At 51.6% G+C, this 25171-nt stretch overlaps 1 protein-coding gene across 5 annotated transcripts in view; it reads right to left on the bottom strand.

Annotated features, from left to right (window-relative positions):
- LOC138526199 (cohesin subunit SA-2-like) overlaps nt 1–25171 on the bottom strand; it is a 2217157-nt gene that overhangs the window by 986566 nt on the left and 1205420 nt on the right. For all 5 annotated transcript variants that reach the window (XR_011283519.1, XR_011283520.1, XR_011283521.1 and 2 more), the window contains one exon: nt 18879–19082. Coding sequence is in view for 2 of the 5 variants with exons in the window: in XM_069636632.1 (XP_069492733.1) it covers nt 18879–19082 (204 nt within the window). In the remaining 3 variants the exon portion in view is untranslated. The remainder of the gene's footprint in view (nt 1–18878; nt 19083–25171) is intronic.

The raw sequence follows: 25171 nt of genomic DNA, 5'->3' as shown, positions 1-25171 counted from the left end.
TTCAACCGTTAACAAGTCTCGCAGAGCTCCCTGATGAGGAAATAGTCTGGAGCAGAACCACCTTGCAGATCCTCCTGAACTCCTTGAAGATGTTCGCCACTCTGTCCTTGGGTGGGAAACCCTGACCCAAAGTGAAATTCCAAAATCACACGGATAAATCGGAGGGAATGGGACGTTGAAACCTGAGACTTCTGAAGTTCAGAAAGAAGCCTGAGATGTGCAATAGGCTGCACATTTGGTACAGCTGTGCTGACGTTAGATCTGGGGAGCGGGCTCGGACGAGCCAGTAATCCAGTCATCCAGGTAGGGAAAGACATGAATGCCTTCCCTCTGGAGGCGAGCCAACACTACTGCTAGCAGACTGGTGAAAACGCTGGGTGCAGAAGAAAAGTCAAATGGGTGAAATTTGATTTGGAAAGGACAGTTTCTCATTGTGAATCTCAGTTAATTCCTGTGCTTCTTTGGGATAGCCCCATCCCGGAGATCCTGGGACACTAGCCAGTCATTCACGTCCAGGGTCTGGAGGATCTGGGCCAGAGTGACCATCTTCAACTTGTCTTTGCGCAAGTACAAGTTCAGAAGCTGCAAAACCAGGATGGGTCTCGGACCTCTGTCTTTCTTCGACACCAGAAAGTATGTTGAATAATAACCCCTGCCTCATTACGTGCAGGACACCATCTCTATGGCCCCTTTTGCCAGACGCTGACTCATCTCCTCCAGTAGGAGAGGTTCCAGAGGCAAGGTTTGGTGACAATGGGGGTTGCTCTAGAGGACGAGAGGCAAAAGGAAGGCAGTATCCCTGCTGGACGACCTGTAAGACCCAGTTGTCAGAGGCCGTATTTCTCCATTCTTTGCCAAACAGAGATTTTCTGCCTCTCAAAGGGGATAAATGGCAGAAGTCCAGTTCAGAGAGACTTCACACCGGGGGCTGCGGAGGGCATTGTGGAATCACAATGTTGTCCTTGCATGCCTGAGGGTGCTTGGACTCTACCTATCTGGGCAGAATTGGCAAAGGTGTGAAAACCCCTGAACCGCTAGCCCAAGTGACTTGGCAGTCGCCTTAGAGGCTTGTAAGTTCTGGAGCAACTCATCAGTTTTGGAGCCTTACAAATCCATGCCATTCAAGGCCATGTCCAGAAGTTTCTCTTGCAAGTTAGTAGTAAATCCCTGAAATCCTGAGGCAATATAAATGCTGCAGGACAGTGCTGGTGGCCATCGTCCTTGCAACACAGTCAGGTGTGTAGAAGCTGGACTGCAAAATCTGTCAGGAGGCTTCCTTGCCATCTTTAATAAGGGCTTCAAAGGGGGCGTGGCTTGGAGCCGACGCGATGTGGTCGCTCCATTCAAGCCTTCCGTGGAGCGCACGCTGCCGTGGCTAAATTAATGCAGCTTTCGTCCCCCGATGCCGCCACCGACGCCAGCTACAAGGAGCAGAACCGGTGGGGCATTGGCGGTTCAGAGACGAAGAGCTAATGTGGGGGCTCTCTGCCCGAAATCGCAGCCGGAACCCCAGCCCCCACCGCCACCCGAGAAACCAAGATGGCGGATGCGCGTGGGGCTGTGTGTGCCGTCAAAGGGCAGCTGTTCACCCCCCTTACAGCCGAGGTGGGCAGGGTAGCGGCCCTACGAGCAACCCCCCATGGGAGCTGGTGAAGATCCCTGGTCCCATGGTACTCCTGCACGGCACGTGCCCCCCCCCATGAACTTGCCTCTCTGGATCTCCACGCCGCTCCGCGGTGGAGGGCTTTCTTTTGCTCCCCAGTGCTGCTGGCCCTGTCTGCCCTTTGCGGGCCCATGCCTTCCAGACCGCAAGACTTCAGGGGAATTTCCCAGGGGCCCTGCACGACTGAAGCGGACTGGCCTCTGATCCCCCTCCCTCTTCATTGCAGGCTGTCGGACCTTCCATCACAGGAGATCTAACTGAAGGGACGCATCATCTCGGCGTCGGCTCCAGAGCGGGGGCGATGGCACGGCTGGTGCCTCATCAGGTAGCGGCCGCTGGAGAATAGGGGGTGAGCAGAGGGCCCGCCTCGAATCCTTCCCGGGCCTCCTCCTTTCCCGGCTGACGCCAGCCGATGTCCTCTTGGCTGTCCTGGACCCTACATTCATGTCTCTCGGGGCACCCCGGCCCCATGTCTTTGCTTGGTGTTTCCTCTCTGGCCTGAGGACCGGAGGTCCCCCCCCGCCCGGTCCTACGGGTTTTGATCTGGAATTAGGCCCCTGAACCATCGCAGACTTCTCTTGGCCAGCATGGGGGGCCCGCAAGCCTCTCTCTCGAGCTACACCGCAGAGGAGTTGCACCCTGTGCAGGGCAGCCCTGCCTCGACTCGCCCCCCATCCCCAGCGAGGGAACATCTCTAATTCTACAACATCCCCAGTGACGACAATCTTCAGCTGCTCACCTCCTGGGGCGCCCCGGCCATTGCTCCGCTCACGTCCCCTCCCCCAGTCGGATTCCAGTGAGATTGTTGTAATCTGATTGCCTCCTTAGAGCTGAGTACCCAACCCCCGCTCCTCTCCAGTCGGTGGGGGTCTCCCCTTCACCCATATCTTTCAAATTTATCGGACTTGCTCCTCCACATCATCTTGCCTGGCATTGGCCGACCCAAGGACTAGCACCCGTGTCATATACCCTGCGCCCTGGTGGCGAGACGCACGGTCGGCCTGTCCAGTCCCTCCTCCACCCCGCGACTCGCCACCATGACTAAGCAACCGAAAACGACAAAAAACGCAGACATTGCCACTATGCTCACCGCCCCAGATAAGGGGAAAAAACCAGAACCGGCCAAGCCTGCTCTACTGACTTCCCAAGAGGGGGGAGATACCCCGGCCACCAGAAGCGACCTACTGACCTTTATGGCAGACATTAAAGCCGAATTCCGGTCCTGCATGTCAGAGCTCACCACCAAACTGGAGCAAACGGACCATAGGGTGGCCGAGGTGGAGCAGAGGCTGGGTGAGGTCGAGGACTGCTCCCAAGACCAGGCGACCACATTGGGAGACATCCAGCAGGCAGTAAGAGCCCTCCAAGACAAATGTGAAATCCTCAAAATCAAACAGGAGGACTTGGAGAATAGAGCTCGCCGCAACAACCTCCGGATCCGAGGAGTCCCACCCTCGGTTCCTGATAAAAATCTGCCAGAATATATAGGAGACTTTTTCCAGGCGCTCCTCCCGCATCTAGACAAATCCCAGCTACTGTTGGATCGGACCCACAGACTGCGCCCACGCCGCAGTCACCTGGAAGATGCCGCCAAGATCATGCATCCGGCCTCCCCCGAGGGGGCCGCCTCGCCGGGCCCGGAGGCATCGGGGAGCCCTAAATCGCCCCCCCCCACAACCCAGGCAGTCCTCATGGTCGAGGGCTTCCCGAAACAGGAGGAGGTAATTAGACCCTGGGCTAGGCTAAATGATGTGTTGTTGGTCTGGCTGCCTGGGCACCCGCCCCCCCCCCCTTGTCAGGCCTAAAACAGTGGCTCCGGCCCTGCACAGTCCTACGATCACCCGCGGCGGTGGGCCCCACCCACGGACTATGCCCGTTCGAAGGTTCGTGCCACCTTAAAGTCCTTGGAATCACATGTTATTTCTAGAGTTTCAACTGGCCCTGTTGGCCAGGGGTTGGGTTACACCCACAATGTTGCCCATCCCGCCAGTTAAAAAGTTGGCCTCCCGTTGGAGGCCCCTGTTAAAACCTCAAGTGCAGGACAGTACGCCTTCAAATCACCTCTGTGATGGCGACTAATGGACGACCGGTCAACTCCCCCCCCCCCAGTACAGGGAGTAAGTGGGGCCCTGACCCAGGAGCATCGGACACTAAGATTCCTCTCACTGAATGTCAACGGGCTTAACTCCCCCCCCAAGCGCAAGTCAATCTTACAGAAACTACAGGACAAGGGGGCCCGGGTTGCATTGCTCCAAGAGACTCACCTTCTCCCAGATGACTTCGGTCGCCTCCGATCCAGCACCTATCCATGTCAATTCTTTGCCTCAGGAGACTCTAAGAAGGGAGGCACGGCGATCTTGTTTTGGAAAGATTTAAACCCCCAGATACTGGATTCCATAGCCTGCCCCGAGGGCCGCTTCATAGCCGTCAAATGCCTCCTGCTGGGGGACCTTTACACCTTTGTATCAGTATATGCTCCCAACACGGGGCAGGCAACCTTTTATGACTCATTGGGCTCCTCCCTCTCGGGCTTTGTAGAAGGCCAAACAATAATAGGAGGGGAATTCAATGGAGTGCCGGACCCCACCGGAGACAAATCCCACCCCCCCCACCCCTGGTGACTTCGCGCAGGCCCTCGGCCTCCTGCGCCTTTTCAGAACCATAGAGGTGGTGGACATGTGGCGGGTGCTTCACCCCACCGAGAAAGAATATTCTTTTTTCTCCTTTGTCCATCGGACATTCTCTAGAATTGATCTCCTCCTATCTTAACCCCAAACCCTCGCCTTTACCAACGAAGTGTCCATTGGCCCAAGGATCCTATCGGACCATGCTCCGATAATAATGGAACTTCGCACTCAGGACCCCAGAGCCAACACACCGCGCAGATGGGCGCTTTATGACCCGATCCTGAATGACATGCCAATCAGGGACAAAATCGCGACCACCATCGGGAACTTCTTTGAGGAAAACCTGGTCTCAGATACCTCCCCCGCTAACACCTGGAATGCGATTAAAGCTGTGGTTAGGGGTGCCCTGATAGCTCAAGGAGTGGAATTCCACTGGGATCGGAGACGTATCAGGCAAGTCTTGGAGGAAGAACTGCGGTCAGCAGAAGAAGCCCAAAAGAAAAACGGTTGGTCCCCCAGATCTCAACGAGCCCTCCGCTCAGTCAGAAAGAAACTGGAGGCCCACTACGCTGAGCATACAGCGCAACTACTGGCGAAGACCAGACAATTCTATTATGCCAAAAACAATAAGGCTAACAAGCTACTGGTAGCCAAGCTGGCCAAAACGAGACGCACCAATACCATCGCAGGGCTCCGGGACTCGCAAGGGGTGATTCACTACTCTGAAGCAATGAAACAACAACTAGCTGCGGACCACCTAAACCTATGTCTTGACGGCATCCACACGAAACCTATCCAAACAAAAAGAATACCTGCGGAAAGCTGCCCTACCATGCCTCCCCGACTCCACAAGAGAACAGCTGGAAGCGCTGATTACTGAGGAAGAGATCAGCGAGGCTATCAAGGCCCTTAAATCGCGGGCCACAGGCCCCGATGGATTCTCCCCAAGGTTCTATAAAATATTCAAGCCCCAACTGATCCCCCACATGGTGTCGCTTTTCAATTCATTCAAGGGGTCGGGATCTGTGACCCCCTCGATGCAAGAGTCCACAACTGTACTCCTGCCTAAGCCAGGGAAGGACCCAAGGGACCCAGCCTCATACAAACCTATCGCCCCATTGAACATAGACGCCAACCTATACTCTAAGATCCTGGCTAACCGGTTATCACTCATACTCACAGACATTATCCACCCCGATCAAATGGGCTTCATCCTCCACCGGACTGCGGGAGACAATATCCGGAGAACCTTGAACCTGATCGACATTGCCCACCGAAACTCTCAAGGCCTCACCCTAATGGCCCTGGATGCAACCAAGGCCTTTGATAGAGTGGACTGGTTGTTCATGGAATGCACTCTAGAAGCCTTTGGTTTTGGCCCAACTTTCCGGTCTATGGTTCTGGCCAACTACAAGGCCCCTAAAACCATCCTCAGGATCAATGGCGCCCTCTCAGCTCCGATCTCCATGTCCTGTGGGACAAGACAGGGATGTCTGCTATCTCCCCTTCTCTTTGCCCTCACAATGGAATCCTTCACCCAGAAGGTCAGACAGAACAAATCGATCAAGGGCCCGCAGGTGGGCCCATCTCAACACAAGATTGCTCTGTATGCTGACGACGTACTGCTGATGCTCTCGGAAGCCAGCACCTCAGCGAGACATGCCCTGGCCGAAATAAAGGACTTTGGGGAGGTTACTGGCTTCACTGTCAACTTTGCCAAATCAGTGGCCCTGGGAGTTGGCCTCCAACCAGAGGACTGGGAGGCACTAACCAGATTGTGCCCAATTAAGTGGCGGGAACATTCCATCCCCTATCTGGGAGTGCACATTCCAACAAACCCAACGGACACCTATCGGGCAAACTTCCCCAGTTTATTTCAAGAACTTGTAACGCTCACCTGATTCCCGTAGAGGCGCCGGTCTTGACTGGGCGTATACCGTATCTTCAAAGGTGATGTGCAACACACGGCTGGCTCTTTGGGCTGGACCTCTGTGCACTGTATGTCTGACTTGAAGGGTAAGATGTCTGCAGATAGAAAATATGGGATTAAGGAACTGGGTTATTGAATGTCTCTCTCTTCTTCCCTTTCTCTTCTCCTGTAGAACCCCAAAGGTTAACGCTCTCACCTTAGGTAAGTGAACGCCGTGCTCTCCATCTGCCTCGGGGCAGGGTGCTGTAAACAGTTTCTTCACTGGATAAGGGGAGCAGGCCTCTTGACTTCAGAGGACTGCTGTCCGTCGTTTACTGCACGAACGGTAAGTTTAGAGTAACTCTAATGTCTTTAAAGTCTTTAGTAATGATGTTTCTTGTTTTGCAGGGTTCCGGCGATGGCGGATGACGGGCTGAAGTGAGTTGAAGATGGAGCCCGTGTGATGAATAGAAGCGCCTGGAAGCACGTAAGTAAGCGCTTGTTGCCTGCTTCACGATGCGCTCTAACTGTCTTTTTATTTTGCAGGTACAAGTTCAGAGCGGCTGCAGGGTGCCGGAATACCCACTGGGTTAGATGTGGAAAGGAGTAATGGCACGTGAGTATTAAAGTTCCCCAGTGTCTTTAAACGCACCTTGTTTTGTCTTTCAGATGCGGGATGCAGCGCCGAAGGCCTCCGGAGCGTGCGAAGAGTTGGTAAGCTTTTGTCTTTCAGATGCCGGAATGCAGTGTGAAGACCTCCGGAGCGCACGAAGAGTAGGTAAGCCTTTGTCTTTCAGATGCCGGAATGCACCGCGAGGCGTTGGTGACAGCCGATGGACCAGGTAAGTGAAGAGCTGTCACTGAAGACCGTAATGCTAACCTGTTCTTTCTTGTCTTTATAGGTGTTGCTGAAGACTGGATTCAGGATGGTAAGCCTTTTTCCTTAGGCCCAGGATCAGATGCAGAAGACACGATGAGCGTTCTGCTGCAGAAGATGCAGAATAACGCAAAGCAAGATTCATCCATCGGGTGTGGTTTAAATAGCCTCCTGTAGTGCTTAGATGTCTCCTTCCACAGCCACGCCTAGGTAAGAAAAGAGTTCCTGCTTTCCAGAAGAGTTCCAGTGTTCTGAATCTAGGGAGTGGCTCCTGCCCCACCCAACAGGAAAAGTAGTTCCAAACAGAAGAGGATCAGAGGCTCAACTGGCAGGCAAGTAAGCAGCATGGTCTGCTGCAGGTAAGTCCACCCAAGCATTATGAGCCCGGCGCTTCCAGCGCTGGGACTGGGCATATTTATGAGCCTGGTGCCACTGGTGCCAGGACTGGGTCCAAAAGGTCCCAATTGGGACTCGTTGCCACTCGGAACCTGGGTTATGGATCTGCTTCCAAGGGAGTTGGGAAAACCCTGACCTTTTGGAAGCAGAGATCATGACTGTACCCCCCCTCAAGGCCCCTCCCAAACCGGGCTCCTCCGGGGGTTTTGGCTTGTCAGGAAATGTTCGGTGAAATCTTTTGATTAGGCGAGGAGCGTGGACATATTCAGCAGGTTCCCAGGATCTATCTTGGGGGCCGTAGCCTTTCCAGTCAATTAGGTAAAATAGTTTAGATTTGGAGATCTTGGAGTCCAGAATGCTTTTGACTTCAAACTCGAGATCTCCATCAACTAGGATAGGTTTTGGAGATTTAGTTAGTCGGGTTTGAGGTTGCACAGGTTTTAATAGAGAGACGTGGAAGACCGGATGTATCTTCATGTGCGGGGGCAAGTCCAACTTGACCGCTACTGGGTTTACTATGGTAGTGATGGAATAGGGACCAAGGTATCTTGGGTTGAATGTGCGTGGCCCTTTTAGAGGTAGATATTTGGTGGATAACCAGACTTGATCCCCTACTTGATATTGAGGGGCTTCCTTCCGATGTTGATCTGCTCCTTTCTTGTATTGTTCTTTAGCCCTTTGAAGGTGAGAAACAGCTTCCTTAAAGGCTTGGGTGATTGTAGAATGCAGGTAGTCTACTGCTGGTGTTTCAAGATCTTGGAGGGGATCCAACTCCGAGGTTCGAGGGTGACTGCCGTACAAAAGAAAAAACGGGGTTTTCCCAGTTCCCGAATGCACAGAGTTATTGTAGGCATATTCGGCTATCCAAAGGATGTCTTTCCAAGCTTTTTCAGTTTGTTGCAGCATGCAGCGTAAATACTGTTCCAGAGTTTGATTAGTCCTCTCGGTTTGTCCGTCGGTCTGAGGGTGGTGACTGGTCGATAGTCTCACATCAATTTGAGCCGACCGACAGCAACTTCGCCAAAAATGAGAAATAAATTGACTACCTCGATCCGAAATTAGAACCGAAGGAAAACCGTGCAGTCGGACGATGTTTTCGAGAAATTCTCGGGCCAGAGTTGCTGCTGTTGGCAAGCCTTTGAGCGGAATGAAATGCGCCATCTTGGAGAATAAGTCCACGATTACTAGAATCGTATTGTATCCGGAGCATGGAGGTAGATCGGTGATGAAGTCCATAGAAAGCGTATGCCAAGGGCGAGGTGGGATTTCAATAGGGCGTAAGAGGCCTGCTGGTCTTTCCCTTTGACTCTTGTTTTGGGCGCATACTCCACAGGACATTATAAAGTCTCTGATATCTTTTTTCCAAGACGGCCACCAGAAGTAGCGCTTGATCTTTTCTGAGGTCTTGGCCATACCGGGATGTCCTTCCATTAAAGAATCGTGATAACAAGCGATTCCTTTTTTCTGTAAATCTGTGCTGGGTAGGTATAATCGTTCTTGGAAATACAATAAGTTGTCCTTTACTGCAAAGTCCTTTCCCTGCAGATGCCAATTCTGTATGTCTGCTGGAGTTACAAGTTGCCTGGCTTTATCCTTAACTTCCTCTATGGATTCTGTGGCGATTACACCCAGAATTCTTTGTTCGGGAATGATTGGTACAGGTTTAGGATTGATCAAGTGTTCTTCCACTCCCATCCGAGAAAGGGCATCAGCTTTACCGTTCTTTGTACCAAGTCGATAGGTAATTATGAAGTCAAACTCGGCAAAGAATAATGCCCAATGGAGTTGTCTAGAGGATTGGGCTTTTGCGGTTTTCAAATATTGCAGGTTTCGGTGATCCGTAATCACAGTAACGGTGTGTCGGGCCCCCAGCAGATAATGCCGCCAAGCCTTAAAGGCAGACTTGATAGCCAGAAGTTCCTTGTCAGTAATCGTGTAATTGATTTCAGGAGGCGAGAATTTGCGGGACCAAAATGCCACGGGATGCAACTGATTGGTTACCGGGTCCTTTTGTGATAGAACTTCCCCCATGGCAAGGCTTGAAGCATCAGTTTCCACGATGTAGGGGAGTTCGGGGCGAGGGTGTTTTAAGATTGGTGCAGAGATAAATTTAGTCTTCAAATCCTGGAAAGCTTGTTCCGCCTCGGTAGACCATTCAAAATGTTTGTTTTTCTTTAGCAAGGCAGTGATGGGCTGGACTATTCGAGAGAATTCTGGGATAAACCTGCGGTAAAAGTTAGCGAAGCCTAACATGCTTTGCACACCTTTTACGGAGGATGGTGATGGCCATTTGAGAACTGCATCGACCTTCTTTGAATCCATACGCACTCCGCCAGGTGATAATATGAATCCCAAGAATTCAACTTTAGTCACGTTGAAAACACATTTTTCCAATTTACCGAAAAGTTTGTGTTGACGCAATCTTTCGAGGACCATTTTCACGTGTTTCCGATGTTCAGATACCGATGAAGAATAAACGAGGATTTCGTCAATGTAAACAACAACACACACATCTATGAGCTCTCTGAGGACATCGTTCATAAAATATTGAAAGGCGGCCGGGGCATTGCAAAGTCCGAAGGGCATGACCTGATATTTAAATAGCCCATACTTGGTGCGGAAGGCCGTCTTCCATTCATCGCCCTCTTTTACTCGTACCAAGTGGTAAGCTCCTCTAAGATCCAGCTTTGTATATATGCATGCTTTTCCGACTTGGTCCAGGAGTTCAGGGATCAAAGGTAACGGATATCTATTCTTAACGGTGATCTGGTTCAGGGAGCGATAATCTATACAAGTTCTAAGGTCTCCTTCCTTTTTTGGAACGAAGAACAAAGCTGAAGAAGCAGGGGACTTGGAAGGACGAATAAACCCATTTGCCAGGTATTGATCCAGGTATTGTCGAAGGTGAAGGTTCTCAGGCTCGGTGAGGGCATAAATTCTACTACAAGGAGGAGTAGATACAGGTATCAGGTCTATCTGGCAGTCGTAAGACCTATGAGGAGGTAGAGAGTTAGCCTGATCCTTCCGGAAAACATCTTGGTATTCTAGGTATTCGGGAGGTAACTGGGGAGTCTCTGAAGAAATTGCTGCCAGTGCAACACCAGGTGGAGGGTGACAAGTAGAGACACATTCTGGAAACTGGACCGTTCTTGCTCGCCAATCGATCAGAGGATTGTGTTTCTCTAACCAAGGTATTCCTAGAATAATCTGAAACTGAGGGGCCTTGATCACATCGAACACGATCTTCTCATGGTGTCCATCTTGACTTACTAGCGTCACCTCTTGAGTGGTATGCGTTACTGGCCTGGAGGCTATCTCCGTACCATCCACCGTAGTAATGACGTCCTTTACAGCCTTGGGACAAAGAGTTAGATTCATCCTCAAAACCATCTCATGATCCACATAATTGCCGATGGCACCGCTGTCGACGTAAGCTTCAATTGCATGTAATCGATCCGGATTATCAGGGCTAATGAGGACCATAGGTATCACGAAATGCGAGGTCACGGAACTGGTTTTCACGCTCGGCAAGAGGACCTCTATTCTTGTCGGGCTAGGTTGTTTCCCTGCTCAGAGTTTGTAACTTTGGTAACTGCAGCTCCTACTGCCTTCTTGGCAGGTTTCACCGGACAGTCTCGAAGAAAGTGCCCTGAGTTTCCGCAATAGAGGCATAATTGCAACTGTTTTCTCCTTTCCCGCTCCTTTTGTGTTAGAGGACCTTTCAGACCCCCTATTTGCATGGGTTCCCCGGAGTGTACTCCTTTGAAAGGAGTTGGCGGTTTGGAAAATACTCGAGCATCAAACTTGGAACGATCGGCCTTCCTGTTCTGCAGTCTGTGATCTATTTGAACGACTAAGTCTATATAGTCCGAACAATCTTGTGGGGGATTCACTACTTGGGCTAACACATCTTTGAGCTCTCCACGTAGACCTCTATAAAACAGCGTAATCCTTTTGTCCTCAGGCCATTGAGTTTCCACTATCAGTCTGTTGAAAGACGCAATATAAGCCAAAAGGTCTTGATTACCTTGTCGCAACGAAAGAAGCTCATTGTCCAAGGCCTGCCCCTGTGAATGTCTTGCGAACAGTTTTTCCATACTGAGCTGAAAAGCTTGAAAATCATGGAGGACCGGATCATCTTGATTTACTAGAGGGATCGACCAGTCTGCCGCATTGCCACTAAGGTACGAAAGCACGAAAGCTACTTTAGCTTGATCAGTTGGAAAGGCTGCTGGCCGGCATAAGAAATGCAACCGGCACTGATTGATAAATACTGCAAACCTCTTTGGGTCACCAGAAAATCGTTCGGGCGGAGCCAGAGGTACATTCCCAGGTAGGTTGATCTGCACTGGATTCATAGAGGATGTAGAAGGAAGATTTCCCCCAGATGCGGGTAACGGGGTCTGTCCGGCTTGTGACTGTAGCAATTGTCTAGCGAGATCATCTGTTCGCTCCTTGGAAATAATCAGTTCCCTTCTTAGAGCGTTCGTTTCCTGACGGGCTGCATGCACTTCTGCCCTTAGTTCCCCAAGTAACTGGGCTAGCTGGTCGGTATCCGAGGTTTCCATAGCGCCTGGACGGGAGTTTTGTGGTAGGCTTTGCGTTCTGTAACGCTCACCTGATTCCCGTAGAGGCGCCGGTCTTGACTGGGCGTATACCGTATCTTCAAAGGTGATGTGCAACACACGGCTGGCTCTTTGGGCTGGACCTCTGTGCACTGTATGTCTGACTTGAAGGGTAAGATGTCTGCAGATAGAAAATATGGGATTAAGGAACTGGGTTATTGAATGTCTCTCTCTTCTTCCCTTTCTCTTCTCCTGTAGAACCCCAAAGGTTAACGCTCTCACCTTAGGTAAGTGAACGCCATGCTCTCCATCTGCCTCGGGGCAGGGTGCTGTAACCAGTTTCTTCACTGGATAAGGGGAGCAGGCCTCTTGACTTCAGAGGACTGCTGTCCGTTGTTTACTGCACGAACGGTAAGTTTCGAGTAACTCTAATGTCTTTAAAGTCTTTAGTAATGATGTTTCTTGTTTTGCAGGGTTCCGGCGATGGCGGATGACGGGCTGAAGTGAGTTGAAGATGGAGCCCGTGTGATGAATAGAAGCGCCTGGAAGCACGTAAGTAAGCGCTTGTTGCCTGCTTCACAATGCGCTCTAACTGTCTTTTTATTTTGCAGGTACAAGTTCGGAGCGGCTGCAGGGTGCCGGAATACCCACTGGGTTAGATGTGGAAAGGAGTAATGGCACGTGAGTATTAAAGTTCCCCAGTGTCTTTAAACGCACCTTGTTTTGTCTTTCAGATGCGGGATGCAGCGCCGAAGGCCTCCGGAGCGTGCGAAGAGTTGGTAAGCTTTTGTCTTTCAGATGCCGGAATGCAGTGTGAAGACCTCCGGAGCGCACGAAGAGTAGGTAAGCCTTTGTCTTTCAGATGCCGGAATGCACCGCGAGGCGTTGGTGACAGCCGATGGACCAGGTAAGTGAAGAGCTGTCACTGAAGACCGTAATGCTAACCTGTTCTTTCTTGTCTTTATAGGTGTTGCTGAAGACTGGATTCAGGATGGTAAGCCTTTTTCCTTAGGCCCAGGATCAGATGCAGAAGACACGATGAGCGTTCTGCTGCAGAGGATGCAGAATAACGCAAAGCAAGATTCATCCATCGGGTGTGGTTTAAATAGCCTCCTTTAGTGCTTAGGTGTCTCCTTCCACAGCCACGCCTAGGTAAGAAAAGAGTTCCTGCTTTCCAGAAGAGTTCCAGTGTTCTGAATCTAGGGAGTGGCTCCTGCCCCACCCAACAGGAAAAGTAGTTCCAAACAGAAGAGGATCAGAGGCTCAACTGGCAGGCAAGTAAGCAGCATGGTCTGCTGCAGGTAAGTCCACCCAAGCATTATGAGCCCGGCGCTTCCAGTGCTGGGACTGGGCATATTTATGAGCCTGGTGCCACTGGCGCCAGGACTGGGTCCAAAAGGTCCCAATTGGGACTCGTTGCCACTCGGAACCTGGGTTATGGATCTGCTTCCAAGGGAGTTGGGAAAACCCTGACCTTTTGGAAGCAGAGATCATGACAGAACCAGAGGGAGACATGAAGCTCTGGACCACGCAAGAAATCTCTTTAATGGGTCGGATCACGGCCACCAGAATGAACTTGCTACCGAGATTCCTCTACGCCTGCTCCTCCCTCTCCATACCCATACCGACTCCAGCCCTCCGAAACTTACAAAAGAGAATGATAAAGTTCATATGGAAGGGCAAGAAGGCCAGGATCCCCTGCAAGACTTTGGTCGGTAAAGCCAGGCCTGTGGGTATGGGGGTCCCCGATCTCCAGGCTTATAGAGCAGCGGCGCAGTTGGCACACATCCACGCCTGGCAAATGAGCACAGCCCGTCCCAGGTGGGTGGAACTGGAGCAAGCCCAACTCCCGCTCCCCCTTCGATTCCTCCCACACATCCAACCCCCTCTCAGGGAACGCTGGAAAAACATTTTGCTAACTACGAAAAACACCCTAAGCACCTGGGACTGGGCCCTGAAACAGAAGAAAATCCTGAGAGGCCAAAGTCCCCTCTCACCAATCTTTCATAACCCAAACTTCTCCCCGGGGGCTCACCCCCGCAACTTCCAAAACTGGATAGATGGGGGCCTTGAAACCCTGGAACAGCTATACATTGGGAACAAGCCCTGCACCTTTGAACAATGTAAAGAAGTGTTCCAACTCCAGGAGGGGGACAGATTTACATAGTGCCAGCTCCGCCACTGGTGCTCCCACCCCCAGACCCTCCAGGCGGCCACCCAACCCCTGACTCCCCTTGAGCTAACTCTCAGAGACTTGCCACCTAGAGGCAGAACCTCGACCCCATACAGACGCTTCCTGGGGGATTTTCTGGTGACAAGAACTCAATGCATGGCCCAGTGGGAGGCGGACCTGGGTCACTCGATCGACGACCAAACTTGGGTAGACATTTGGACTCGTACCCACTCCTCATCTTCTTGCGTCACCAACAAGGAATGCGCATACAAGCTGATGCTGCGATGGTACTACCCCCACTCAGGCTACACCATATGAACCCACAAATGGATCCTTCCTGCTGGAGGGGCTGTGCTCTGCCCGGCTCCTTCTTCCACATGTGGTGGACCTGCCCCAGGATTTGGCAATTTTGGGTTAGGTGCCTTTCAACCATCGAACAGATCACCGGGACCGCCCTCCCACTGGACCCTGAAACCATCCTACTGGGTGTCCCGACCCCGCGGATCTATCCCCGCTCTGGAAACAGAGCCAAGCTACTGAGGCAATGCCTCTTAGCGGGCAAAACGGTGCTGGCCTGCTTCTGGAAGTCCCCGGACGGTCCCTGTATGGCCCACTGGTGGGGTAAATTGTGGGACATCCTGATGGCTGAGAAGGTCACCGCGGCAAGAGCGGGGGTCCTGCACCGCTTCCAGAATATTTGGGCCCCAGTACTGGACTATGACCGGCGATTCCCCGCATTGACATTCAAGCCGATCAATACTCAATGGACCCTAAGGGATTGGGAGGACCCCCACCAGGCGGGGGCGATGAGCTGAAGCTATGGCCTGGGAGAACCGGAGGAGCAGGCTTGGGCTCCAGGTTGGGAACACTGAAGCAAGGAGGGGGGAAATGTTCGGACCTGAAGGAACTGTCATTGATATGTAATGGTGCCATATAATGTTGCCTGTAATCTGTCCTGCCTTGCTTTAAATAAATATGTTTAAAAAAAAAATAAGGGCTTCAAAACCATCCGCCATCTCCCCTTCGGGTATGTGCTCAGCCTCCTCGGACATCACTGGCCACAGGCCAAAAGAAAATGTGGCTAAGGCACAAGAGGCGTTGACGCATCGGAGGCGCAAGCTCAAAAAGCCAAAAAACGTCCTGCCCCATGCATCCAATCTCTTGCTCTCCCCTATCAGGGGGAAAAGACGTAATGAGGTTGGTTTAAGGTTTGCTTTAATGGCCTGTACCAGCAAACTCTGTGGAAGCATGGCCAGAAAGAAACAAGTGGTCCCAAGGGGTGCAAACTGGCCAGCATGTGCTTCCTGGCTAGGTTGCGGTCCACCGTGAGATTTGACGCGGGCTTGGCTCATAGTTCCATCACTGCTCCCTCTACTGCAGCAAAGTGTCCCTTTTAGTACCCGCATCCAAGATGTCAGTCAGGTCATAGTGCACCTTACGATGTGAAGGGGCTGAGAGCCTTGAGGTGTTGACTACCTTCGCCATCAGGCGCTGGAAAGCTGCCTGTGGTTTGCGAGGGGCGGCAGCAGGATCTTTTTGACCTATGATGCGTGTGAATATGTTTTTGCATTCTAAAAATGAGTATACTTTAACTAATATTTTGGTAAATCAGTATACATTGTAGTGCCTGGTTGTGATACAAATGGTATGTATTTATATGCTATACATGAACATGGAGATTGTGTTTGTTTTCCCAATGTATTGTGGACTTTTAAAGTTTCTTCAATAAATAACCCTATATGGAGTCAAGATACTGCTTCTTCTAAATATATTAGACACTTATTTCATTTAATCACTCTGGAAACCCCCATTCCTTAAAAAGGAGACAGGATGGAGCCTTGTGAAACTCTGCAGGTTACTGAGCAGCAATAGGGTCTGTTGGAGTCCATATGGGTGAGCTGGTCTCTTTTGAACAGGTAGTATGCAAACCACTGTAGGACTGTTCTTTCCAAGCCCAGGCATGTGGCAAGGATGCTGAAGAGGTCTTCATGGTCAATGGTATCAAAGGCGGCAGAGAGGTGGAGTAAGACAATTAAGCAAAGGTCTCCTTTGACCAGGATGATTGTAAAAGTCGTTGTGCTGCAACATGGTTGGAAACTGGATTGGTAGTCTTGTAGGAGGTTATTTTGAGTTATTGTTTTGTTCAACTGGATGGAGATGGTCTTCTGAAACATTTTCCATGGAAGGGTGAATGCGTGATGGGGCGATCGCTGGCCAAGTATTGGTTGGTTCTTCTAGAGTGATTGTCATGAACTGAGTTGGTATGGGTGGAATGTCTCAAGTGTATGCAGCTATTAATGTTTTGCTTTACTGTGTCTATCTTGTTTTTGAAGAAGTTGTTGGTGGTGTTGCATTTGTCTGTGGAATGCAGTATTGCGGGACCTGGCAAGAAATTGATGCAGTGTTTCAAAGCTTAATGATGACTCTGCTATTGTTGGATATTTCCATGATGATTGTTGTTTATTAGTATGCATTCGCTGAGGTGTTGAGTGTCCTGCGTGCTGAACAGAGGATTCTCGGTCTAGCCCAGTTTAGCCGACTTATAGTTTCTTGAATGGATTTATTTCGACTTTTCTTCTGCAAAATTCAGATGGTAAATTGGGGCCAGGTGTATATGGGGGTGGGTGGTTGGGGTAATAAGAGGGGAGTGCGGAGGGTCTACTCACACATTGTGCGGTAGTACAAGGAGAAAAGTTGGTAAAAAAAACTGTAGGTCGGCAAAAAGTATTTGCCAATTCTTCATAGAACCGAATTCTCAGGGTGATGAAGTCTTCAAGTTGGTGGTATTTTATCCAGCACCTTTCTTGTCTGCGATGGTGCGCTTGCACTCAATGAATTCTACTGTGTACCAAGATTTGGAAGGCTTATGTTTGTTGAGTTGCAATTTTAGTGGTCAATGGGTCTTGATGGTATCAATTATGGTGTGTCTGATTACAATGAGTTGGGAGTTGACATTCTCCAATGGGTCGGACATGGAATCAAATGTGATGATGTTTCTTTCCAGTGCAGCTGTGGGGAAGTTCTTGAAAAAGCAGTGGTGTGTCCAGTTGGTTTTGGTTGGACTGGGTGGGGGAATGGTTTATGATGAAGCAGGATGGGTATGACTGCATGCTCTGTCCAGTCCATAGGTAAGACGGGAGGAAGACATACAATGGTCAGAGAGGTGGTGAATGCCAGGTTTAGCGTGTTGCCTTTGTTGTGGGTTTGTTCTGTGGTATGTTGCTTGGTATTCGTGGTGCCAAGCAGTTCAAGTAATTGCTCTGGTTTTCTTGGTAGCATGGCACCTGGTCAGTTTTAGGTCTGAACGGAAGATGGCAGTTGTGTTGTTGATAGATGGTGTTATGATGAGCTCAGTGGTTTCACTGAGAAAGACCTTGTTGGTCTGAAGTGGTCGGTAAATCAGGTGAAAGCTAGATCTGTTAGTGAAGAGGTCCATGGATGCAGGCATGGTCTCCATATCCATCAGTCCAAAATAGTGAATAGTTTAAACCACAAGCAGTACAAAGAGCTGTTTACAAATGAAAAATAAAATATACATTGGAGAGCGAGTGGATATGGAATCTGCCGGGCACATTTAAATTGCTAAAGACAAACACAGCAAAGAAGAAACTTTTTCCAAGTATAAGAAAGGCAATAGAACTTGACGTCATAATATTAGAGCCGAGGTGAAGGATACATGAACATCATTTGCAAACATAGTTTCATGCTATGCATAATTATTTCAAGTACTTCTTACACTCTGAACAATACAATTCCTATTTTAAGACCGTCAAGACTTTGCTCAAAAAGGACTGTCCTTGATGCCCTTTTTCTTCACCGTATCCGTTGTCTGAGCTATGTTTGGGAAGAATCAAATAACTGGCTTATCAATTTAGCCCAGCTTTCACAGAAAATAATGTCCAACAGGATGCCATTCCCTAACGGTGACATGCCAGGAAATACCCCATGCTCTAATTGTGAAAGCAGGAAATAGCTGTGGCAGGATGGACCAGCTAACAAGGTATTTGAGGGTGAGGCCAGGGATGAGGGTGAGGTTGGAGGTCAATGCCGAAGTCGACACGTTTTAGGTGGGGCTGGAGGTAGCAGGAGGCAATGGTGTCGTCAAGGCAGCAGATCGGGTGTTGGAGGGGCGTCCCCATCACACACAAAGGGTTATGGGCATGGGGAGAACATGAGTTTTGGTGGTTTCCCCCGCATTTTAGGGGTAGCAGAAAAGAAGTGGGCTGCAAAAATTGTATCTTGCCACAATGGGAAAACAGAGTCTGCAAGATCCAGAAAGACAGACTTTGCGAATTAGTGAAGGTTCCCTATCAGCCATCAACACTCCACTATTTCCCCCCTTGCTCTAGTGACTTAAAGCAATACCAACAACGTGCACTGAAGAACTTTACGCTCAACCATTCTCCCTATTGCTCAGTTACATCCCGACCTCCATTTGGAGATATCCCCATCACACTCACCTCACTGATACATTATTATGGTTTCTTTTATCTTTTTGCATTCACAGCTTGGGTACACTGAATGAGAAATAAACAAGAGTGGACTGTTCAGTACAAAAAAAAACAGAGCTCCAACTGCACTATCACACCCTCGGACTCCTCTCAAGTGCCTTGCATTTTTTTGTTAACATGATGTGCTAGATTATGAACAGGCACATTCAACACTTACCTCGAGTACCAAGTCATCGACCATCTGGTTTAGCGTGTCCACAACTGCAGTCAATAATGTATTTTTGGCAAGGCTGATAATGCTGTAGATTTCCAGCTCCTCTTGACCGAGAGCATTGTACAATCTGGAACAACCCTCCAAAACCTCTACATCTGTGTGCTTCTCCATTATCTCGTTCACTTGCTTCAGCAAAGCATCCAAGTGCTGCAAGTGAAAAAAGGTCTAATGACAACACCGCAAGACAACTGCAGGAAGTTGACTAATAATGCTTTACCAGTAACTGATAGGCTAGTATTGTTGAAGTAGCTAAGAGTACCTTTTTGGCTTTGTTTGAGGTGATACTGTCTCAAGAGGCTGAGACCGACCAGGACTTTCTTTGCAGCCACAAAGAGGCATGAGGAAAAGTTAATTTCCAGAATGTACAGTGAAATTACTGTGCTAGAGTAAATAACCCAATTTTTACAGTTTACAACTTAAAATCTTGAACTTTCATATTGCTAGCATCGGGTGAAGTGAGTCAATTTGCATGGAGCACATTGCAGAATCAACCCAGCCTAGGTACAGTAAATACCACTGATGCAGTCAAACAAACCCAGTACTGTTTATGGTCCGGTACGCCTGTTATTCAGCACTATCAATTTACATTGCTTGCATCAGAAGGAATATCCAACAGATAGGCGTAGTTTGTAACTTGTGAATAGACAAGACACAACATAACATTCCAACTACTACACAATAACTTTCAATAAATTTATGTGGGATTCCGTCAAAATAATAAATAATCAAAACATTCTCATTCAGGAACCCCAGAAGTAGTAGTGCCATGAGACCCCAACTCTAACTGAAGGGGCTTCTTCACACAGCTGCAGTATTGCTTGGCATCTATTTGCAAATTAGGAAAGATTGAAACATTGACTGCAGTATTACACCTGGCACATCAAGCAATTAACCCTTCAAAAGCTGGACCTTCAATATTAACATCCAACAAAACAGTAATCTGTTCAAAGCAGTGGTAGACGTTACTTACCTGTAACTGTTGTGCTCCAGCATGGGTCTGGCATTGATTCACATGCTCATGAATATTCCCCGTCGTCAGGCTGGGAATCCTCGGTAAAGAAAAAATCAGTATCAGTTTAGTTTCTGATCTGTCTTTCGTAGTAGTAACCAATCACTGATCTCTGCGTCATACTGACCACAGCCAATTACTGCCCTCTACCTAACCCCCGCCTCTGGCAGCCATCTTCAGATTTGGTAGCACGTGAAGTGGCAGTATGACCAAGTGAAGAGCCGCAGAGGGGTAGGCGGGAGGGTTCGCATGTGAATCCATGCCAGACCCATGCTGGAGAACAACAGTTACAGGTAAGTAACTTGTTCCTTCTCCAGCATGGGGTCTGGCATGGATTCACATGCTCATGAATAAAGAATACATAGCAGTACACACATGCACAACCACGGGAGGTGGCAAAGGCTCAACATTAAGCATTACATCAAACTCAACATTAAGCAATTCTTACCTCCTCACCAGGCTCACCTTAGGCGAACAAATTGCGCAGCACTGCTTGGCTGACCCTGGACTCCTCCCGGGAATCCCGATCGACGCAGTAGAATTTCGTGAAGGTGTGCGTCGACCTCCACGTAGCAGCCCTGCAGATGTCCAGCAAGGGCACACCAGATAGGAACGCTGTGGTAGCTGCGATCGCTCTGGTGGAATGGGCTGTCTGACGGCCAGGCAGCGGTCGGTTTGCCAACCGATGACAGTACATGATACAGCCGGAGAGCCATCTGGAAATGGAGGCCTTTGAGAGAGCCTTCCCCTGATTGACAGGTCCAAAGTTCACAAAAAGTTGTGACGTCTTCCGAAAACACTTTGTGCGGTCCACGTAAAACTTCAGCGCTCTAGACACATCCAGCGAGTGCAAAGTCCTTTCGGCCGGCGACGAAGGCGACGGGAAGAAAACAGGCAACACCAAGGGTTCGTTGAGGTGGAAGTCCGACGGCACCTTGGGCATGAAGGAGGGGTGCGTCCTGAGCACTACCCTCGTGTCGTGAAAAGTCAAGTACGGGGGCTTGCAGGAAAGGGCCTGGATCTCTCCCACTCTTCGTGCGGAGGTGATGGCCACAAGAAACGCTGTTTTCCACGACAAGAACTTCAACGGAGCCGAGTACAGAGGCTCGAACGGAGGTCCCATGAGCTTGGTCAGCACCACGTTCAGCTCCCACGCCGGGGCTGGAGCCTTCACCGGTGGGAACGATCTGAACAGTCCCTTCATGAATTCTTTCACCACACGATGAGACCACAAAGACGTCCGCCCCGTGGTTCTGGTGTATCAGGAGATCACAGCAAGATGAATCTTGATGGACGCGTGCGCCAGACCAGCCTTGGCCAGCGTCAGAAGGTACAGCAGTACCTGGGAGCCGTAATCCGTAGAGGGTTAATCTTCTGTGCGTGGCACCAGACAGAGAACCTCTTCCATTTGTGTCCATAGCATTTAAGAGTTGAGGACGCCCTGGCCTTTGCAAGAACCTCTCTGCAGTCGGCCGGTATGTCGTATCCTCCAAACTCTAACGCTGCAGGAGCCAGGCCTGCAAGTTCAGCGACTTTGGGTCGTGATGGAGGATGGCGCCTCCTTCCCTGGAGAGAAGATCCACGTCCACTGGCAGCTTGATTGACGGGGACGCTGACAAGTCCAGAAGGTCCGGGAACCATATCTGCCTCGGCACGCAGGTGCAACGAGGATCATCCTGCACCGTGACCTCTTGAGCTGGTTGATGAGCCGGATCAGCAATGGAGGGAACGCGTATAGAAACAGGCCCTCCCAGGGGAACGAGAAAGCATCGCCCATGCTCCTCGGCTGGGGAAACCTGCTGGCGAACCTCCGGCACTTGGAGTTCGTCGCCGTCGCGAACAGATCGATCTGGGGTGTGCCCCACCGTCGGAAGAGGCGGTCCACTAGATCCTGTCGTAGTTCCCACTCGTGGCACGAGCGCAGCTCTCTGCTGAGCGAGTCGGCGATGGTGTTTTTTATCCCTGCCAGATGAAACGGCACCAGAAACATCCCTTGGGCGACGGCCCAATGCCACAGATCCTGCGCATCCTTGGACAGGGCTGGGGACCTGGTTCCGCCCTGCTTCCTGATGTAGAACATGGTGGTGGTGTTGTCGGTGAAGATCCTCACCACCTTGCCCTTGAGGGACGGAAGAAAGGAACTGAGGGCCCAAAACACTGCACGGAGCTCCAGGACGTTGATATGGAGGGACTTCTCCGTCGGAAGCCAAAGGCCTCTCGCGTGCTGATTTTCAGTGTGCGCTCCCCACCCTTCCAGGGAGGCATCCGTGGTCACTGTCTCCTGGTGGCCGGGGGTCTGGAAGTCAATGCCTGCCGTCAGATGCGCGCGGGTGCCCCACCACCGGATCGCTCGTCGGAAACTCTCGTTGAGTGTGATCCTCTCCTCGAAGCTGCCCGTCGTCTGGATCCAGCGTGCGTCCAGGAACTCCTGCAACGGGCGCATCCGGAGCCTGCACAGGTGGATGAGATAAATGCAAGAAGACATCATTCCTAGGAGGGACTTGATGGACCTCACCCTGGCCGCGTCCGCAACCAGCATCCGCTGCACCTTGCCCAAGATGGCCCTCGTCCTTTCCTCCAACGGAGAGGCCAGAAGCGACACTGTGTCGAGCTTCGCTCCCAGAAACAGTGCGTCTTGCGCGGGCACCAGGTGGGACTTGGCGTAGTTTATGGAGAATCCCAGGTCCGTGAGTAGTTGGACGGTCCTTGCCGTGTGCTCCACGGCGAGCTCCTTCGTCTTTGCTCGGATGAGCCAGTCGTCCAGGTAGGGGTAGACGTGGATCCCCTCTCGGCGCAGCTGCGCCGCCACCGGTGCGAGGCACTTGGTGAACACCCTGGGTGCCGACCTCAATCCGAAGGGAAGGGCTCTGAACTGGTAGTGACGCCCTTGGACCACGAACCTGAGAAACTTTCGGTGTCCCTTTAGGATGGAAATATGGAAGTAGGCATCCTCCAAATCCAACGACGACAGGAAATCGCCCTCCTCCAGTTGACCCAGGACGTGTTGGAGGGTGACCATCCGGAACTTCTGTGCCTTGATGAATTTGTTCAGTCGTCGTAGGTCCAGGATGGGACGCCATCCTCCCGTCTTCTTCTTCACGAGGAAGTATCTTGAGTAAACTCCGGAGCCCCGAAGCCTCTTTAGGGCGAGCTCGATGGCGCCCTTCTTGAGCATCGCCTTTACCTCCAAGAGAAGTTGAGGGATGTGATGTTCTTTCCTGGCCACAGGGGGGACGCGCGGGCAACTCTTTAGAAACTCGAGCGCGTGACCCTGAGCTAGGGCGTCCAGCATCCAACGGTCAGTGGAGATGGACTCCCACACGCTGTCGAAGCTCGCCAGCCGGCCTCCCACTAGGGTGCTTCGGTGGGGTCCCGACCCCACGGCCGGTTCAGTCCTGCTTCGACGAGGCTTTGCCGCCTTGTCCTCCTTGGCGACGACGGCGGGGTCCGCCTGACTTGCCTCGTCCCCTGTAAGCTTCCTGTGACGACGAACAGGCCGCTTGACGGTAAGTGGAAAATCCGTCGCTGGAACCTTTGGAGGCACCCTGTTTGCCTCCGCCGCCGTTGCTGGGGAACCCCAAGAGCCCGGGCCGTCTCCGTGTCCGCCTTGATGGCTTGAAGGGAATCGTCCACTGTTTTCCCAAATAGGTTGTTTCCGTCGAACGGCATGTCCAAGATTCTGGTCTGCACGTCCTGACGGAAGTCAGTAGCCTTGAGCCATCCACGCCGCCTAAGGCACACGCCGTTGCCCAACTGGCGAAATCCAGTGTCAGCGATGTCCGTCGCAATCGTAATGGCGTGGTCCGACGCCACCTCTCCTTCCTGCAAGATCTCTTGGGCTTCCGCCCTCTTGTCGTCTGGTAGGAAGTCCAGCAGGGGGGGCCAGTTTGTACCACAACTCCCTGTCGTAGCGGGCTACGATAGCCAAGGCGTTGGCCGCCTTAATCGTCATCGCTGCCGACGAGATGACTCTGCGTCCCATCGTGTCTAATTTCTTTCCCTCGCCGTCTAGCGGGGAGGTTGACGTAGAGGCCGGGCCCCCCCCCACTTTCTTCCTGGCCGCCGCGGAGACGACCGAGTCCGGGGTCGGCTGTGCCCAAAGGCACAAGGGGGCCGCGTCTGGGACCCGGTACTTCTTCTCGTACCGATCCCTTCTAGCCGGCGTCGTGGATGGGTTCTTGAGGAGGGCGAGGCCCTCATCCCAAATATCGCCTAGTAGAGGTACAGCGAGGACCGTCTTCCTCTTGGCCTCGCGCCGTTGATAAAGGAAACCTTCCTTCTTCTTCTCTTCCGGGCAGAGCTGGAAAAGCTCGGATGCCCTGGCGATCATGGAGTGAAACGATCCAATCTCGTCGGGCAGGGAAGCCCGGGTGGGAGGTGACGACGGGAGATCCTAGTCGTAAACCTCGTCGTCTGTACCCGTCGCGGCCGTGTCAGTCCCCGTATCATCCCCACGTGTCGTGGACGGGGAGGAGGACTGAACAGGGCGCGATGGCTGAAAAGGAGGTGGAGGATGAATCCTTCTTCTCTTAGGGGGAGGGCTCCCAGAAGGGCCTGGCTCCGGGTCCCCCGTCGGGAGCGGTTCCTCCGTTGGTGGTAACGGCAGTCTCGTCCTTATCTCTGAGCATAAGGACTGTATAGCCAACAAAATGGCCACAGAGTTGTCTTGCGGCACTGGTTGAGGGGAGTCTGACGGGCGGTCAGGAGCCCCGTCGGCACCCTCGACGTTCTCGTCGTCTCCTACGTCGGGGTCCCTCCCGACGGGCTGGTCTTCTTCCACGCCAACGCCGTGGCTTAAGACTTCTATCAGCTCCTCCTCAGAGGTTGAGGCCGAATCCACGACGACCTCCTGCCCCCCCCCTTTTTCTTCTCCATCGGAGGTTTCACGGGGGTCCTGTCGATGGGCATGAAAGAGGACTCCCTCCGCGGTGGCAGGGAGACTCTGGGCCCCGAGGTTGCACCACTGGTGTAGCCTCCACAGGCTGAGCCAGGGCCGCCGCGACTGTCTCGATAGAGGCCTTGGCCGGATGGATTAAGGCTTTCACCACCTTAGGTGCGCTCACCGACTTTTCCTTGGGGGAAGGGTCACCGCCTCGCTCCCCCTCCGATGGTGCCTTCGAGCTCGACCGGGGTCTCTCCAGGAGCTTCGCCGGGTGCTCGGCCTTCCTCTTACCCGAGCCAGAGCGTTAGCTCGTGGTTGATGGCGCCGGGGAGGATGCGCCCTGCC

Source organism: Ambystoma mexicanum, chromosome 7p (genome assembly GCF_040938575.1).
Source record: "Ambystoma mexicanum isolate Mex_15411 chromosome 7p, UKY_AmexF1_1, whole genome shotgun sequence".
Classification (NCBI taxonomy): domain Eukaryota; kingdom Metazoa; phylum Chordata; class Amphibia; order Caudata; family Ambystomatidae; genus Ambystoma; species Ambystoma mexicanum.
The sequence above is the reverse complement of the archived record's forward strand: the minus strand, read 5'-3'. Positions and strand labels throughout refer to the sequence as shown.